General features: G+C 47.6%; 1 protein-coding gene across 1 annotated transcript in view; it reads left to right on the top strand.

Annotated features, from left to right (window-relative positions):
• Nucleotides 1-20002, top strand: part of GRIN2A (glutamate ionotropic receptor NMDA type subunit 2A) — a 376686-nt gene that overhangs the window by 205898 nt on the left and 150786 nt on the right. The window contains exon 5 of the mRNA XM_011358418.1: nucleotides 17929-18521. Within this exon, the coding sequence (XP_011356720.1) occupies nucleotides 17929-18521 (593 nt within the window). The remainder of the gene's footprint in view (nucleotides 1-17928; nucleotides 18522-20002) is intronic.

Genomic DNA, 20002 nt, shown 5'->3' with positions numbered 1-20002 from the left:
GCTGTTTTTGTTCAATCCTGGATCCACAGCCTCCAGCACAGTGCCTGGTACAGAGATGAATAATAGGATGAATGAACGAATTAACTGAAGAAAAACATAGTTAAGTGATACTCGATATCTGGTCCTTTGTACAGTTCTAGGAACTTGGCAAACCTGTGCTATTTGTCATTCCCATGAAGAAACCGAGGCTCTGTGGATCAGTGAAATGAAGTGTCTTTCCCAAGACACACACCTCATAAACCAGGACTCGTACAGAATCCTTGAGAATCTGAGATTTTATTAATATTTGCTTTAAATATGGGTATTATGTTGCTTATTGGTAAAAGAAGAAGTCTTAGCAATTTAGAAATTAAAACGAACAAGAGACAACAAAAACAAGAATATGAAAGAGAGACAAAGCCCACTGCGTGATGGATTCTGTTCAAACTCCTCGATTCAGCGTCAGCTACATTCGAACAGTCTGTCTGTTGCACTTAACTCGCCTGGCACAAACCTCATTATTCACCTGGCAGCAGCTAGGAGTGGTGATTCCACCAAAAATAGTTTTGCTTCTTGATCACTAGCTCGAGCAAGAAAACCTTTGAGAGATGACACAAGCAACATTAAGGACTGACATGGACGTAACGGTAGGAACCATCACCGGATGCCTGGCTGAGGTGTGTCAGCGTGATGCTCAAGCTGCCCCAAGGTCACCTAACCTCCTAAGCTTCCTGGCTGGCTGAAGTTGGAGGTGGAGAGAGAATCTGAATTAAATATCCTCCTCAATTCCGTGTGTCTTGAGGACCTGATTCATGCTGACACACCTCGGTATGTCTCCTGCCTTCATTCAGAACAACCCAGTGAACCAAAACAAAACCAAAAATCAAATCGGGCCCATCTGCGTGCTGGGGATATAGTGGTTAGTAAAACAAAGGAGAACAAACAGAGTAGAACATCACGCATGGTTTCTGCCTTTATGGAGCATATGTTCCAGTGGAGGGACACACACTCAAAAAGAGTTGAGGGGAGCAGTCTCCTCCACTCTCACCCGTGGTTTTGCCTTCTGTGGTTTCCGTTACCTGAGGTCAGCCGCAGTCCTAACATATTAAATGGAATATTCCGGAAATCAACAATCCATAAGTTTTAAACTGCATGCCATTCTGAGTACCGCACTTCATCTCATCTCGTGGGCATTGTACCATTTCACATCATCACGAGAAGAAGGCTGAGCACAGGACAGGAAGATATTTGGAGAGGGAGACCACATTCATATAACTCTTATAACAGCATATTGTTAGAGTTATTCTGTTTCATTGTTGTTGATCTCTTACTGTACCTAATTGATAAGTTAAACTCTCTTATAGATATGTATGTACAGGCAAATACATAGTGTGTATAGGGCTCAGTACTATCATAGTGTGTATAGGGCTCAGTGTCAGGCATCTACTGGGGGTCTTGAAACATATTCCCCAAAAAAGGGGGGACTACTGTAAATAAAAGTTAATTAACAACCACATTAAGTGGTATGAAAATATAAAGAGGAACGTAGGAGAGAGGAAATTTACCTATTCAAGGAGGTCAGGGAAAGCATCCCTTAAAAAATGATGATCCGGCAACGAAACGAAGGATGAGTAAGAGACTGAGAAGGAGAGAGACGGGACAGCACGAGCAAAGGCCCTGTGGGGGGCACGAGGGGCTGAGAGGTCACTGCAGTGGGAGGAGAGGAAAAACAAGGCCGTGTGTAGTCTGAGATGAGCCTGCAGAGGTACCAGGGCCCTGGCTCTGCCGGCACCTGTAGGTCATGCTGTGGCTTGTGGCATTTGCCCTGTGAGCCTTTTGACACTGAATGGTCAGTGCCAGAGTGGTGAAACCCTCTCCTGTTGGTTGCAAGGATTTGTGGAGCGCCCACAGGGATGACCCTAAACATCCCCAAAAGCGACCTGACAGCCTGCATAATAAGTACATCGTGATCCCAGGCGAGGGCAACCACTTCGTCACTGTCACTATTCGCATAAAAGCCACGAAGCAAATCTCCCACCACTTGCCACAAGCTTATCCCTCGTTGGCATGATGTACGTGACGCGGCCTGGGGAAAGCAGGACGTTGACCAAAAGTGAATCCCAGGCCTCGTCCTACAGCCTGGCCCGCGTCATTGGTGCATTTCATCTGAGTGTGAAGGGGATTTGATTATTGGGCAGAGAGGTCATTCAGAGGCAAAAGGCTCATTAAAATCCCAGCTTCTTCTTCTTCTTTTTTTTTTTCTTTTCTTTGTACCCGTGGCACCTCTGCTTTTCTAATTTGTGGCCTGAAAGTTTCGCTTGGCAAAGAATTAAAAAAAAAAAAAAATGAAGGGAGTTGGGGTTTTATGCCAGGATTGTCTAATGACCATTTCATGGGTGGTTTAGAAAAAGAGGCGTTGGTGCAGGCAGTTAATGAGCTGAGTGTTCAGTGACCCGCCGGCGTTCTCTTCTCTCTGTCCTGTTCAAATGAGATGGGGCCGTGCCCCTCACAGAGACGGCCACAGAAAGGTAACGCGGGCTGGGTGAGCTGAGGAGAACAGCCGTCTCTACTCCACAAGGTGTCTGTGAGGCTGTCTCAGTCGGCTGACCATATTCAAACTTTACTTCATTTACGTGCCTGGGAGCAGAGCACAGTTAGGTTTTATATTTTTCTCTGCGAAGAGAAAGGGAGGTCCAGAGTCAAGAGCTAAGGAACCCGATTCTCCAACGTTGAAAGTATATTGCAATCATGCCTTTTTGAATTATATAAAAGGAAAAACGTTCACTTCATTGTCCTTTAGCATGTAGGGACTTATATTAGGACTTCCTGTGTTTTCTTCCATACGTCTCCTTGTCCAGTGCAGGAGGAAAGGTGTAGATGACCCGGTGAATGGGAAAGCAGAAGGCAGGGGGAGGAGCCAGCTGGCCCCAGTTCGATCCCAGCATCAGAGGGATTCTTCTCTCTGCGTGAAAATACCTTTGCGTTTGAAAAGTGGCACAGTTTGGTTAGAAAGTGTTGGGGCTTCTTCCACCATCCGCCTCGCTTGTCGTGTCTCCTTCACTCCTCTGGGTCACTGCGATTTGGCTTCTATGCCCCATCCCCCACCCCCAACGCGAAAGCCCCAAGTGACCCTCTCACTGCCCCATGCAGTTAGTTATCCCTTTCAGTCTTTGTCCTCTTGGACACTTTGGACACCCTTCCCCTCCCTTTGTCTTCGAGCTCTTGACTCCCACAGCTGCTGAGACTTCAAACTCCCCTGCTTTCTCCTTGTACCTCACCTGCATGCCTTCTGTGTGTCTCCTTTCACGTGTCACCCCTCTGCTAACCCACCCTCTCTGATGCTGTAAAGTGTTCAAGGCTGTTCTCATTCCACATGTTAGGAGGTGTCACCCACAGCTGTCAGCAGCCCCCTGCAGATGGACAACTCCTAAATCTGAACTCCAGCCCTAACCTTTTTCCTAATTTTTAGACCTGCATGTATATATTCCAGCTGCCTGCTGGGCTCCGCTCCATGGAAACCTCACAAGCGGCTAGTCCAAAGCTGCATTCTGTATGTATTTTCCCTTCTCCTACCTGTACCTGCTGGCCCCTTGTGGTCACTCATTCATTCAACAAACATTTACTGAGCCACTACTTCATGTCAGGTACGGTGCTACGTGCCAGGGATACAACCGTGAGGAAGAAAGCGACTCCACCTGTTCTCTACCTTTGTAAGCAGTATCACATTCACCTGGCCATTATCCTCAAGTCCCCCCTTTCCTCCACCCCCCCAAATCCCCAAACTCCCACCAGGGCCATCCGTTGGTGGCCAAAGCCAACAGAATCAATCTCCTCAGCATCTCTGGAATCTTCCTCCTCCTCTTTATCTCCATCGCTGCTCTGAGTTCAGATCTCTCCTTCCTTTCTGAGTTTGCTTCTGTGGCCTCGTGCGTGACCTGTCCCTCCTGCCTCTGTTCTTTCCCTCCTCCGAGCCGTCCATGCTCGAGCCAGAGTGGTCTTTTCAGAGGACAAAAATTTGATAATGTCACATCTCTGCTTAAAATTTTTCAATGGATTCTTCTCACAAACCACAGAAAACTTTAGCTTTGCATCTCTTTCTTCCATTCCTTTTCCGTGTCTCCCTTTTCCCTCCCTCCTTGCCTTCTCCCTTTCTTCCTCTTTCCTTCCCTCCCTCCCTCCCTGTCTTCCTTTCTCCCTCCTTCCCTCACGTTCTTCTTGCTTGACTTTCTCCCTTCCTTCTAACAGCAATTTGAATATCTTCAGTTCAGTTTCACAAATATATGTGTTAAGTTTCCCTATACGGCAGGCTCTATTATGAATATTTGGAACACATCAAAGAACAAACAAAATACCCCCTATCTTTTATTAGGGACGGTCAGACAAGAAACAGCACACTAATAAGTAAATCATGTGAATTGTATGGACTATAAGGGCGATAAGTGCTTTGGGACCACGTTCAATGGCAGAGCCTCCATCCTGAGCCAGAAGGCGTGGACCTAGCCTTAGGCTGGCCTCCCCCCCCCCCCCCCCCCCCCTCCCCCCCCCCCCCCCCGCCTCAGATTTCTCTATAAAATGGGAAGAAAGAGAGCCATCCACCAATTGCCCATGGTTTCTACAGAGTTGAAAGGAATATGAAATCTTTGAGGGGGAGGGGTATTGCTGGGGGCTGGGAGGCGAGGCCAGTGGGTATGTCCGGGCATCTCCTGCCTCCTAGGCCTTCAGAAGGAGTCAATTCTCTGTTCATCTCCACTGGAGAAGACAGACCTGCCTGAGCTTGAGGAACTGTCAGCTGAGGAACTTAACTGACTCCGGCCCCTGCCTGAAGCCTGCACTAAGTGTGGCTGCAAATGGGAGGCCCTGGGGCTGAGCAGCGCCATCGTCAACTGTGTCTTTCTCCTTTAAATAGTAATTTGGAACCCTTTTTAGGGGCTGACATTATTCAGTTTTCCCTTTTGTGTCACTTCTCAGAAAAACAGTCAAACCATCAATTTTTCCATTAAAATCTCTCCCTTCCCACCCTTGTTTTGATTCCTAATTCCTTTTGTGCTCAGAGTTCAATTGTGATGGTGAACCCTAATCACAATTAATTCAGTTTTTCTGAGCTTCATATGGGTCTCGGCTTAACGCTTGCTGGAGAGAACAAACATGTTAACTTTCTGATGTGCCTGAGTGCGCGTGCATGTGTGCGCACCCACACACGCACACACACGCACACACACGCACACGTGAGAATTTAGTGTTGCTCTGTTAAGGCGGCCAGTGGTGGTCCATATTTGGTCTGCTGGTCTCCAGGGCTACGAGAATCTGATGCTCCCAAGATGCTTTGGTTTACATATGTTATAGGGAGCTCCGTCATCTTAGCTTCATGGGGGAAGCGATTGGCAAACAGAATATTATGCCCACATAAAGCGGGACCGATGAGCCTGCTAAAACTCTTGGCGTTCATTGGGGGCTTATACTTCTGCTGTGGAGGCATTGCTTCTGGACGGAGAAGCTGGCAGTGCCCCCCGCAGTGCTGAGGAAGGGGTGATCTTTAGGGAATGCTCCAATGCAAACAGGAGCCAGTGTTGGGTCAAGGAAAGGGAGCCAGCAGGTTAGGACTGATGAAGAGACTTCCATGAGCATGCTGGCCAGTGGTGAGCTAGGTAATCCAACACAGTTCACATGAATTCACTTTGCTGTTAACACTGCCTACTGCATGGGGTGGTGCCGATGATTAAATGAGGTAACGTGGGGAAAGTGACTGGCCTGTGATACATAGTCAGTAGGTAGTAGCTGCCATGGGTCAGGCACAGTGCTGACAGGTTTGTGCACATGACCTCATCTCATCCACAAGGTGGGTGGTGATTGCCTTTTCCACCTCACACCGGAGGAAACGGAGGCTTCACAACGCTGAGTCAGTTTCCCAGGGCCACAGAGCTGATACGTGGCAGAACAGAAGTGTGAACGCAGATATGGCTCATCCCAAACGTGTGTGCCTTCGGCCGCGCCAGCTCTCCGCCCGCCACTCTGCCGGCCTGTGCTCTCGCAAGGCAGTCGGTCCAGCCTATCTGAGTGTGTAGAGCAGCTGCACCATGCCTGCTCGGGATCCCTGCCTAGAGAAGGCTGCCGTCACAGCCACTCAAGCTGCAGGTTCTGTGAGGTAAGGGGCTGACTGATGACTGCAAGGCTTCTTGGGACTTGAGATACCCAGGAGGAGCAGGAAGATGTGGATGGGGGTACCCTCCTACAGGCCTCTGAGGGCTCTCTAAGGGTCCCCCTCACACCAGGGGGGCTACGAGACTGAAGGAACCTAGAAGCATCCAGCCTCAGCCGTAGGCCCCACTTGCCTTATTTAGTCTTTGTCTTTCTTTTTTTAATTGTGATTAAATACACACAAGATCTACCATTGTGATCATGTGGCGTTAAGCACATTCACATCATTATGCAACCACTATCTAGTTCCTGAACTTTTTCATCATCCCACACAGAAACCCCACATCCATTGGCAGTCGATCCGCATTCCCTTCTCATCCCCAGCCCCGGCAACCACTGATCTGCTCTCCGTCTGTGGATTTGCCTGTCTTGGACGTGCCAGAGAAATGGAGTCATACTCTACGTTTTCCTTCATATCTGGCTTCGGTGCTGAGGCTCTGCAATCAGGAGGGGAGGGCGGAACAGGGAGCTCGGGGGTGAGGTAGAGATTGCGAAAGGGAAATAGCATGTCCCGTGCTCACGTCTGCACTGACCTGGCCTGGACACAGGTTCTTGATGGTGTCTGCTCTGTCTCTGGCTTTGGATAGAGAGGGGTCCAATTTTGTCTGAATCTTTTTGGTTCCTAATTTCTGGAGAGCAAGAAGAAGAGTTCCGGGAACAAAGAATGCCAGCCCAGCCCCCCTAAAATTGTGTATGTGTTTCCAGTCTTCAGATCATGAGAGTTTGGATGGCAAAAGACTCCTGTGCTTCAGACACTCAGATTTGCTTCCCAGCTCCTTCACCTCACATGCCGATTCACTCAGCACTGACTCACGTGACTCTCGCCTCCCTACCTCCATGGACGCGCCCCTGCGTCAGTCGCTCTCACTGAATAGTCATTCATTCCTTCACTCTGTCATGCTCACAACCCACTTCATTCATTCGTTCATTCGTTCATTCCTTTGCTTACTTATACCTTCAGCTAATGTGTCCTGAGCTCTACCAGGTATCAGGAGCTGGGCTGGGTGTTCTCGCTGAAGAGATGAATGATCATTAATCTAGTCACACGGATACAGATATTTAAATAGACACTTAAAATACCTGGCGATGAGACCTGCCGTGGAGGTCTGGACAGCGTGTTCCGGGAGCATCTAGCGGTGGAGGTCGGTGGGAGGAGGCAGCAGAGCTCGTTGTAGAGAGCTGGCACACTGGGCCTGCACTTTGCAGCAGTTCATAGATCTCTTGTGCATCCTCATGTCACTGATGCCCTGGTGCCCTCCAGGTAACCAGTGTCCCACTAGGTCTATTTTAAAGATGAAAACACGGAGGCTCAGTGACCGCCGCCCCCGCCACCCCCCGGCCCCCGACCCAGGTGGAGAGCAGTGGGGCCAGCACACAGGAGAGAGGGCACTATGCTCCCAGTGGAATCTTTTCTCCCCGTCATTCAGGCGGGGCCCCTGAATGACAGCTACCTCTTGAACCCGCCTGCTTCCTGGGCTGCTCGTCTCTCTCTCCCGGGAATGGGGTGGTTCACCCCGGGGCAGCCCCGCTTCTTTCCCTTCCACGCAGTGCGTTCTGAATCACAGCCTCTCCCGAAAGCACTTTGTCAGATAAGATGACAGGACTGACAGGCAGTGACATGTGGCCACCGCAGCTGGGAGTCCCGACGGAAACACAGAGAGAGTCTTGCGTCACTCTCCATTCTTCCCCGGAAGACAGAGGCCCCCTGGCGTGGTGGCTGAAAGCCACTGTGGGGTCGGACCCCTAGGTCTGAACCTCTGCTCTGCCAAATGCCGCGTGGCCTTGGGTGTGTCTGAGCCTCTGCAACGTTGCTCCTCAAAGCTTGGTTCCTGGACCCGTGGCATAGGTGCCACCTGTGAGCTTGTTAGCAGTGCGCCAGCCCGCACCCACTGAATCCAGTCCACACTGGAGCCAGGTCCCCCAGTGCTCCCTACTTTCCTCATCAAAGTAAAGAAGCACCTCCCTGCGAGCCTCAGCTTCCTCAACTGTAGAGCGGGAACAGAAATGCTTTCTTGAAAGGTCAATGTGAGGGTTAAATGCACTTAAACTCTGCTTGGCTGAGGGGTCGTCCTGGGACTTCCATATTAACACTGGGCTGAGTTATCAACCCACTGTCAACTCGTGCTTGGCACACCATGAGAGCTCCTTTGGAGCCGTGGTGTCATTAAGACATTTGGGAAAGGTGGGAAAGAGCCACAGGGGAACTGTGTGTGTTTACATTGGTGCCATGCTGGTGGGCTGTAGCGTTTTGGATTTGGTTGACGTCATTGTGGTTGATCCTATCACGGTGACAACAGCCACAATAATCCCAGTTCCTATTAATCAAGCTCTCGGTATGTGCTGAGAGAAATCACAACAGCCTTCTTAAAGTAGGGACTGAAAATGAGAAAATGGTGTCTCGAAGATATTAAGGGTTTTGCCCAAGGTCCTGACATTAGTAAGAAGAGCCAAGGCTTGAACTCTCTATTTGGCACGCCCGTCAGGGCCTTTTATAGCATGAATATACAGACTCCCAATGGGAGAAGCAATTGCCCTGCAGGCTCAGCTCTCAGAGCCGATTGTCGACACTTTTCTGAGAACAGAGGGGCATTTTGAAGGGGACATTTCTACTATAATGTTTACCACCGGGGCCTGCCCCCTCGCAAGTGTTATGGGAATGCCAGAGATTATCCTTTTTCCAAAAATAAAGCTGCCTCCTTCAGTTCAGCAGCAGCCCCTCTGTGTGTCACAGTCAGAGACGAAAACAATGAACAGGACCTGTTTGCTTTTTCTCCTTGCTGGAACAGCTTAATGACAAGCGATTAGTATCAGTGGCAACTTATCATGTCTTTCGTCTGGGTCATGGTGGCTGTGGCTGTCAGACTCTCTGAGAGGAAACCAATTTCAGTGGCATATTAAAGAAAAACAACAATAAAAAAGGAAGGATAAAGAGCTCACACAGGGAAGGGAGACTTACAGAGAGAAAGGCAGCTGCTCCGGGGGAAAAGCAGGGATAAGAAAAGGAAAAGATGGTGAAGGGAAACACCCCACTCTGTAGTTTGAATTCTTCCGATATAAGTTGGGAAGATCAGTGAGGAGCGAATCATATTATTCTCTCTCTCTTTTTTTTTTTTTCTCCCCTAGCCAGAATGGCATCAGGAATCTTTGACTGCCAGTGACAAAAAAGCAAATTCAAATTGACTTAAGTAAAATGAGATAATTAATACGGACATGCAATGACCACGAGGGTCTTTGGGTGTGGCTTGAACTAGGTGCTGGACGAGGCTGTCAGGACTTGCTAACTCTCCATCTTTCAGCTTTGTCTTCAGCTCTGATCGTTTCCTTCTCGGGATGGTGGATGGCAATGGAATGGCTGCCAGAAATTCTGGCTGAACATCATTCTGGGTTCAAGTCTAAGAGAAACTTGTTGCTTTCTCCACAAATCCTGAGAGTCAGTCTAATTGGACCAGGTTAGGACACGTTTCTACCCTTGAACTAATTGGGAGTAGATAAACCAATTGGCTTGACTGGGAGAGGGAAAGGCTGGCTCCCAGTGGACATTCACTGTTATCAGTAAAGGAAGAAAGGATGATCAGTGGTCAGAATAACAAATGCCCGTGATGTGGTTCAGGGAGGCTCACACTTCTCTAAGAAAAGGATCTGAAAAAATGGCTTCAGGTGCTCAGAGCAGGGCCAGTGACCCAGTCACAGTTGGTTCCGGCCCAAACAAAACAAAACGAAAACAGAACGATGCTCCTGTGTAGCCTCAGACCATCTATAATTGCTAACAGCCCTGTTCGGAAGCCTTGAGTCAGATGCTCACCCGCAGGTTGACAGAGCACCGGGTAAAGCCAGCTTGGGCCTTTGCTATGTCCTTGCATAGAAATGAGGGCCTGAATCTCAGCAGGCTTTCCTTCCTGGCCAGCTCTGCTAACAATCCAGAAAGCAGGGCGGGGGCCAAGAGCAGCCATCATCATGTGGTTCTGAGAATGGCAGAGGATGTTGGGCTGTCCTAAATTAGTTGCAACTGAAATCAAGGAATATATCTCTCCATGCATTTGTGTGTTCTCTCCTCCAGCATCGCATTACTCCCTAGAGAGGGAGCGTGGCTCTGGATGGTGACCTGGCACAAGGTCTGGAATGCCCAAGCAGACATAGGAGTTCCAGCCTCACTATCTGAGGTTAGGGTACCAGCTGACTAAATGATAGAGCAAGCAAACAGTTACGTGCCTTACTGCGTCTTCAGTGTAGCCTCCCCTCTTGGCACAGATCAGAATTCCAAAGAGAAGAACAGGGCTGGCTCACAGGAAACCCCAATATGCCCAAGGTCCCAGCTTCCCTGCTGGGAGACACTAATGGGGCATTTAGTAGAGGAGTTGTTCGGAATCAAATTGAGCTAGGAATTAAGTCCGGACCCCTTACCGTGATCTACAGGGCACTCGGTGTGTGATGTGGCCTCTGTTTCCTGTCCTAATGCATCTCTCACCACTCTCTCCTTTGCTCATTAAATGTCATCTGTTCTGACCTTCTTTCTGTTCCCTGAACTTGCCAAACCCTTACCTACCTTTGCACATGCTGCTTCCTTTACCCACACCCCGCCCCTCAGCTTTGCTGGCTGATTTTCCTTGGTATTCTTTGGATTAGCTCCAGTGAAGCTGACCAGATGATTTAAAGTGTAGCTCTTCTCCTCTTCTCTCCACTCCTGAACTATTACATCATCTGATTCTCTTGAAACAATTCTGTGTATTGATTTCCTCCTTCCTTGTTTGTCTCCTCCCATAAAAATGGAAACTTTACAAAAACAAGGATGTTTGCTTTGGTAGCCTTCTTCCCGGGATTCACTTCCCCAGGACAATGCCTGGCACATAGCCCGAGTTTGTTAAATTGTTGAATGAATGAAAGGCAATCAGTGGATGACTGTTTCTTCCTAGAGCAGTAGATCTGGCAGGTTCACTCAAATACCTAAAGCACTAGTCTCCCTTCCCGCCCGCTGGCAGCCCTGTAGACTCAGAATGCTACTCCCAGTTTCATTCATGAGACTGTGGCCCCATGCCATGCAAAGTGTGAGAAGGGAATGGTGCCCTGCCCTCCAGAATTCTAGTCTGAGAGGCAGGCAAGATGCATGTCTCTCAGCAACTAGGCAACCATACACATCAGGGCTTGGGGGAGGAAGGTAGGGACAAAGATGCTGGAAATTCAGAAGGTGAGGAATAAGCAGGAGGTGAGGGCACTAAAGTCCACGACGGATGTGGACTTAGGGCTTGACGGTCGAGGCTGCCATCTTCACCATTAACACCAACTCAGTTTGACCAAAAGCCTCCTATATGCCAAGTGCTTAATGTGCATTATCTCTCAAAATATGAACAGTGACCTTTTACTTGGTGACCATTATTATCATTCCCATTTTTCAGATGGGGAAACAGAGGCTTAAGTTAAATAACTCATTTGCGGTAAGAAGCAGGCCCCAGATGGGCTGTCAGCAAAGCCCATGTTCCTCCCACAAACCCCCTCTTCCTCGTAGAAAACCCTTCATACCTGATGGCATCATGATACGGCAAAGAGAGCAAGTCATCGAAAGTTCTGGGACCTCAGTTTCATCATCTGTAGGGAAGCTGGACTTAGCTGTACCAAGTCTTGGCATCCATTAGCTTATTGTAGGGAAAATGCATATTCTAGGGCTCCTCAGTGGAGATTCTGATTCAGTGGGCGTGGCGTGGGACCTGGAAATCTGAAGGCATGAAAAATTCCCCGAGTAGCTGACGCACAGCTACAGGGTTGGAGAGCAAAGGCTTAGATTCGTGTTTCCAACCCCGGCTACACACTGCACTCACCCAGGGAATAAAAAAAAATCCTGAACCCTGTCCCAGACCAGCTGAATTGGCATCTTTAAGGACGAGGCTGGCAGGGGTGGGAGACCATCAGCTTTGAAGTTTAAAGACTGTTGAGCTCTTGAAATGTGGCTAGTGTGACTGAGCGACCAAGTACTCAATTGTAGTTGATACCTTAAATTTACATGTACGTAGTCACATGTGACCAGTGTGACCTGTTAGAAGCCCAGGCTCCCACGTGGGTTGAAGGCTTGGCCTCATTCCTTGTTCCTGCACCTGGGCTCACCAAGGCAATCCTCTGACAGGAGAAAGCAAATTCCCAAGGAGTCTCTCTTGATCTTGGCTGGGTCACCTGCATCATTATCCGTCTCGTTGGTACCCACCCTGACAGGAAGAAGGAAAAGAAGCTGTGGATATGGTTTACAGCAACGACCAGTTCTCCCATGTCTCCTGGGGCTGAGCTTCCTGTTCATTTTTTTCCTCACCAAGTATTTATTGCGCCCCTACTGGGTGTGAGACATTGCGCTAGGCTTAGAAGACACTAACTTGAATAACACTCATCCTGCTGTTGAGAGGAGACAGAGAAAAACAAATAAATCAGCACCGGAGTTTATATACTTAGGTCACAGAGATTCGGTTTCAGTCGGACTGGCGTGAGGCATGAGCACTGGTTTGTTTTAATAACTTTCCAAGTGATTCTCCTGTGCAGCTAGGAGTGGGAGCCACTGGTACGTGCAATAACTGAGCCACTGGATGACATTTTGCAATAACTGAGCTGTCGTAATTGTGGGGCCACATGGATTTTAGGAAAATCACTTAACCTCTTTTCCTGTGTGTTTATGAGAAATGGCATCCGTGAGGGTTATAACCACTTGCAGTACCTCATCTCTGGGGTAGTTAGGATCAAAGAGATAATGGGTGTGGGTGTCCTTTATAGCCTTTGTTAATGGGTAAGTGAAATGAAAGTTGGTATTAGACTCTATTAAGCATTAGGCTTGGGTACCTATGGGGGTCAGGTCTCACCCGGAGGACTCAGTGAAGCTCTAGAACATTCTAGAACATCAGAGTGAGACCTCAGTCATGGTGGGACTGAAACACAGAGTGGAGAGCAGACACCCAGAATCCCACACCATCCTGCCTCCCTCGCTCTGTGTTTAAAACAGTTTGTTCTGTGTTCTGCAGAGCAGTGAGCATGGTGCGAGCACTGCTTTTGCTTCAGAACCAAAGTGGGTGTCTGAAATCTGTTCGTCTCCCCCGGCTGCACGCGGCTGAGGAAGCTGGTGCCAGAGGTGGTCAGACACTGGTCTGTGGAATCCACAACGGGCAGGCCGTGTGGTGGCAGGGGGAGGGCGAGGGCAGGAGGCACAGCCTCTGCTCTTCAGGCGGGAAGCGGGAAGAATGTTCAAGACCTTCAAAGCAAGGGCCATTTAGCATACTGACTGCCAGGCCCTGGGAGGGTGGCCAGATGCCCCCATCGCCTCCTGCCAGTTCGTAAAACCACCTTAGGAAAACCCAAGGATAAGCATGAGCCCCCTCAGCGCCTCACTTTGCAATTATGTTCTGTAAATAACTCTTGCTTCCATCCCTCCAAGGGGATTCCAGCGCCTTTGGTCCATAGTGGTTTTAGACATTTGTTTCAGATGCCAATGGAAATGAAAGTGGTGTAAGGTAACCACGTGAGGTCCACGAAGGACGTAAGTAGAGGTTTCTCTCCAAAGCATTATTATTCATCACTGTGAGGAAAGACAGTTCCTTCTCTTCGTGCAGCCTCCGTGGGCTTAGAACGAGTGGGCGGGTTTGCAGGGGGCGGAATGTGAAACAAGCATGCCAGTGCATCTGGAGGGACCAGTTTCTGAGGTAGGATAAGGATCCCCTGAGGTTTCTGGCGGTGTCCATTTGGTCTAGAGGACAGAGGACATGGAGAGGAGCCCTCAAGCCGTGGGAGCCCACATGAGTGGATTAGCATCTTACTCCTCCCAGTCATCCGTGTGCATAGCAGCCCTGTGGGGGGCGCTCATGATTCCCATTTTACAGGCAGAGGCAATCCGATGCAGAAAGTTTAAGTAGTTACCCACGTTCACACGGCTACTTGATGCAGAGCCAGGACTTGAACTCAGGGCCGAAAGATCCCAGAGTTCATGCTGTTTCAACTGTGAAGTTTGACTAGTGTGCATGCAGGGGTGGGCTAGAGAGTCTGAACTTAATGTGACAGCTCTAGGGGGGGCCATCGGTGACTGGAGAGGAGGGGCGTGGTGAAAGCAGCCTTTCGTGACCTACATCAGGCAGCCGTGACCAGGGCGAGTTGTGGAGATGCTCAAGTCCAGAGTGCGAATTACCACTTTTGGAGACAGGGTGACATAAGCCTCTGATGAGAGATGCCAAGAGTCACGACCCCCGGGCAAGATAACAGTGACTTAAAATTGTTGAGCACTTGATACGTGGTGGGCACTGCGCGCGATGCTTTTGTACAGAGAGATCATTTAATCCTTGCAGCTCGGTGAGCATGTGCTGTCATGGCCGGCCGTGCAATGCAGGGGTGAACAGCCTGGAACCACGAGGAAGGCAGACTTGACGCACCACCTGTGCAAAGTCTCTCTACCTTGTGACCCTGGAAAAATCATTCTACCTCTGAATCTGTTTCTTAACTTTTACAATGATGGTAATACTGGTACCAGTTGAGGAAGGTTGTTGGGGGTGGGGTTCAAGGGGATTCTACGTAGGAAGTGTCGAGCCAACTGCAGGACTGTCGTGGAGTCAGCACTTGTAGCCTGTTAGCTGGTATAATTATAACCATTGTTACACCCATTGTACGGACGTGGAAACGGAAGCTGGAAAGGTTAAGTTAATTTTCCCACAGCCACACAATAAACATCCGTACAGGGGTAGTCTGACCCCAGAAGGAACACTGTTGTTCATCCTGGGAGGAGATGTTAATGAGGATATTAATGCAGTAGTAATGAACTGCTGTCGCTATGACTATCTTTCTCCTCGGTGAAGTTCGCAGGGCAGCCATGCCCTCCTCTCTACACGAAGAGCCGGATAAGGCTGCACTTGCTCACAGCTCTGCTCTGTGCACAAACTGCTTGTGCATACACGGTCCTGTCTAGCTCATAGTACGTGAAGCAAGGGCGTTGGAGCACACAACCAACTCCCACATCTAGTGTGTTGACCTCTACCTCTCCACCAACATGAATGGTCTCAAGGAAGTACGTGTAGGTGGGTTGTATCAGAGACCATTTTTATTAAGTTCCAACGATGCTCTTAGCGTCGTCCTCCTGAGAGCTTTCTGTGTTCCTCGTGTGCTCAGTGCAGGAAGATGCAGGTCGCTCTGCCTTTCGCGGTCATAATGTAACTGGTGACTGGTTTCCGCAGAGGCATTTCCATGGGAATGATTACATTTCTTTTGTAATTAAGTTTGGAACTTTTCCGCCCCACCCCAAGAGGCACCTGACAGTGCATCAGGTGGATGAGTATAACTGCCTTGTGACTCCACTTATGTGCCTCCTTCTGTGGGTGGGTTCTTTATGTGGTCAACTTTTTTTGGTATTTAATGAGGTTCTGTGGCCACCTGCTGAGGCTTATAGAGCTTCTATATTCTCCTCACTATTAATAAAGGACACACTACATATATTTGGGGCATTTAATGGGGGAGCGGTTCCTCAGGATAGTAGGGTGCTGATGAAAGCTTTTGTTTTTTGGACACGACATTCAAGAGCCATACAAAATACAGTCTCAGACACTGAATCCTTCCCTTTTGCTTTATGTTTAAACCAAGGACATTCCTCTTAGCCTTCATTCACACATTCATTCACTCATGCATTTCCTCACCCTCCATTAACTGATGTGTCATGTGCCAAGCCTTCTGCCAGGTTCTGGGGACAGAAGGATGAGGACAGCAAAATCTCTGCCCTTGAGCAGTTCACTGTCTTGTTGAGGATGATTTAAAATGATTAATCAATCCAAGAATATTGGATTTCTCCAAAAGCTACTATAGGGAAAAAGGTAATTATCCAAAGTCTTTAAATCTGTTTCCCACTTTAATTGATTTAATTAGGTTAAAATTCATAGAACTGTAATATTGGAAAGGGCCCAGAACGTGTTTATTTCTGTTTTTTCCTCTCTGCCTTTAGGACACACTACATTCAGATTATCCCCCAAACCCAAGCATTTTGGGAAAAGGGAATATTTTAAAGAACTATGACTTTTGGCCCATTCAGATAAAACTTTCTGTCCAGTGAGTGCCCACAGGAAAAACTATGCAGACTTATTGAAAGAGTTGACGTGCACAGCTACAAAGTATTGTTTTAAAATATGTGAATGGAATCATCTACTCTTAACACACGCACACACACACATGAACACACATACAGTGGAATCCCCATATTTATACTACTGAGTTTGTGTTAAGAGCAATCCGATGAATACAGGTGAATACATGCTGAATACAGAATGCAAAATGAAAGCATGGCTGTGATATGATAAGGACCCTTTGAAAATTCTTTCAGTTCCCAGAAAAAAAAATATCTCAGCATTCGTCAAATCCTGTTTCTTTATAAGACAGAGCCATACCTTCTCTTTTGTTGGCATTTTTACACCATGGTTCGAGCATCTGCTATGTGCACATCATCGATGATCCCAAGAAGGCTGTGGTTTGTTTTGGAAAGGGGGCCAGACGTGGAATCAGAGCCTGAGTTTGGGTACTTAGAGCTGTGACCATTTTAAGCCTCTTTCCCCCGGCTAACAATATACCAACCTCACAGGATCGTCATGGAGATTTGACAAGTTAAGGAGCGTAAAGGTAGTTTATAAATTGAACGACTCTCTGCATCACCTGCCTTTTCTAAATGGCGATCTGTTCTGTGATCAGATCACAGACTTGGGGAGATGTTAGAACCATGAGCAGTCCTTCAACCCAGAAGTTACCATGTCACTTCCAGCGTAAGAGCTTTCAGCAACTCCCCTTTATGCTCAGAATAAGACGTAGGCCTCTGAACGTATCCCCTGAGGCCATAGATGATGGGGTTCCTGCCAGGCCTGCAACATCATCTCATCCCCTCTGTTCACCAACCATAATGCATTTATCTCCAGTTCCTGGAATAGTCAAGGTGTATCCTCAGGGCTCCTCTGACTGTAAACATCCACCTATTTCCCCCTTCCATGCCTGGATTCTCCTTCGCCATCCCCTCAGCCTGCAGTTCATGGAAGTTGCTCTTCCTCAGATTCCCACCAGCTCTATGAAGACAGAGTCCATGTCTGTGTCTGTCTGTATATTATTATTTCTCCAAGCTCTTAATTGGTGGTGTTGTATAGTTTGGTGTTCAACAAATAGTTGTTGATTGAGCAGATAGATGTCCACCCAACATTCATTATACTCCATATTATACAGGAGTCTAGAATTCAGGTGATAGAAATCCTCCTCAACCTGGCTGAAACAAACATGGGAAGCTGTTGGTTTATATAAGCAACAGGTCCAGAGTAATGGCTTCAGGCACGGCAGAATCCAGGTGGTCTAAGTGTGTCAGCAGGAATCTGTCTCTATTTTCTGATGTTGTTTTGTCTCTGTTGGCTTCATTTTCCTGTTTTGAGCCTGGAGGCCAGAGAGAGTTCATTCTGTTGGAACCATATGACTCAAAGAGGAGATGGATGGGATGAACTAGAGGAAAAAGAGGAGAATAGATGATAAGCGGCAAAATAAAACAGATGTTCTTCACTCTGCCAGGCGATGGGCTCCAAGATCAGGGGCCTCTCTCATCTTTGTATTCTGGTATGTGTTCCAGTGCGTGGCATAGAGTAGGTGCTCAGGAATGTTTGAGAATGAATAGACGTCTGACTTATTTTCCCTCACTTCTAGGAAGGAGCTTCTTTAAGCCTGTGAAGACAGAGGGTGCTTTATAAATTTCTTTTGGACTTATCCTTTGTTTTCTTTTTTGTTTTTACCTGTCGACAGGACCCGACGTCTACCTTCTTCCAGTTTGGCGCATCTATCCAACAACAAGCCACGGTCATGCTGAAGATCATGCAGGATTATGACTGGCACGTCTTCTCCCTGGTGACCACCATCTTCCCTGGCTACAGAGACTTCATCAGCTTCATCAAGACCACAGTGGACAATAGCTTTGTGGGTTGGGACATGCAGAACGTGATCACCCTGGACACTTCTTTCGAGGATGCCAAGACTCAAGTCCAGTTGAAAAAGATCCATTCTTCTGTCATCTTGCTCTACTGTTCCAAAGATGAGGCCGTCCTCATCCTGAGTGAGGCCCGCTCCCTTGGCCTCACCGGGTACGACTTCTTCTGGATTGTCCCAAGCCTGGTCTCTGGGAACACGGAGCTCATCCCCAAAGAGTTTCCGTCAGGACTCATCTCAGTCTCTTACGACGACTGGGACTACAGCCTGGAGGCACGAGTAAGGGACGGCCTGGGCATCCTAACCACTGCTGCGTCTTCCATGTTGGAGAGGTTCTCCTACATCCCTGAAGCCAAGGCCAGCTGCTACGGGCAGGTGGAGAAGCCAGAGATCCCGCTGCACACTCTGCACCAGTAAGAGGGGGCTCTTTGCTCGGGATCAGAGTTTCATTGTTGTTATTGTTCATGGTTTAAATACTAAGAGCCATACATACTCGTTGTCAAAAGTGTGCACGGAAAATAGAGAATGTTGTGTGTGCTTATGGGAATTTTTTGTTTGATTCTACACTTCTCTCCCCTCTCACTCCCTTTTCATCTCCTCTTTAAGAAACTTTGCACTTTGTTTTCTGCAACTTAACTTTTTTTATTCAATAATAACCTTGGAAACCTACACTTGAGATTTATCTGTCTGTCTGTCTTTCTATCTGTCTGTCTATCTATCCATCCTCTAGCTATATCTCAAGTATGTATGTGTATATATGTAGATATATATGCATATTCACATGTATGAGTATATGTAGATATATGTATAGATATACATACAAATGAATGCATACACATGCATATACATATGTATGAATACATGTAGATATGTGTGTATGTAGGTATACATGTGTGTGTGTGTATGTAGACATATACATACATATACACATATATACGAATATCTATATTCTTTTAACCTATACATTATTTTCCTCAGTAGGGACACACCATGCTTTATTTACCCAATCTTCATAATGCTAGAAATTTAGGTTGTTTTATTTTTTTCCCATTAAAAACTAAACTGCAGTGACAGTCATCCTACATGTTTCTTTATGCACATGTGCAAGTATTTCTCTAGGGTTGATTCTAAGAAGTAAGTTTTGGGTGTCGTAGAGCATGTGCATTTTAAAATTCAAATATCTATTGCCAGATTCTCCTACAAAGTAACTATACCAGTTTAAATTCACTCAGCAGTTTGTGAAAGTACTTGACTTTCCACATCCTCCCCAACGTGTTACATTTTGGGAAAACTGCCCTTGCCGGTGCCCCTAGTCTCCATTTGAGTGTGTGTCTAAATTTCTTTCCTTCTGATGTCCTAAGTATCTCTTTAAGTCATTGGACATCTTGGCAAAGCATCACTTTTACAGCTGCGTTGTAGCCCATCACATGGATGTATCGTAATTCATATACCTCCCCCTATCTTGGTGGACACTTATGTTACATTTTATGTTTCCGAGAAGTGTCGTTGTTCTCTGTGGCCCATCATTATGGCTCAGCTGCTGAGATTTAGAATGATCACACTCATACACCCATTTTGCATGTTTTTACCTGATGTTCCCTGATTTAATTCATGTTCATCCCTCAGATAATGAGCAGTGTGGCACTGTGATTAAGGGACTGGGCTCTGGAATTAGATTTGTCAGGGTTCAAATCTTGTCTCATCCACTTTCTATATGACTTGGACAATCATTTTACCCTTATGGGCCTCAGTCATTCATTGCAAAACAACGATAATAGCCTCTACTTTCTAGGCAGGGTTCTCAACCTTAGTACGCACCAGAATCACCAGGATGGCTTATTAGATTGGATCACTGGCCCCACGCTCAGAGCCTTGAATTCAGAAGTTCTGGGGT

Source organism: Pteropus vampyrus, unplaced genomic scaffold, assembly GCF_000151845.1.
Source record: "Pteropus vampyrus isolate Shadow unplaced genomic scaffold, Pvam_2.0 Scaffold40, whole genome shotgun sequence".
NCBI classification, from domain to species: Eukaryota; Metazoa; Chordata; class Mammalia; order Chiroptera; family Pteropodidae; genus Pteropus; species Pteropus vampyrus.
Note: the sequence above shows the minus strand (reverse complement) of the source record. Positions and strands in the feature narration are given on the sequence as shown.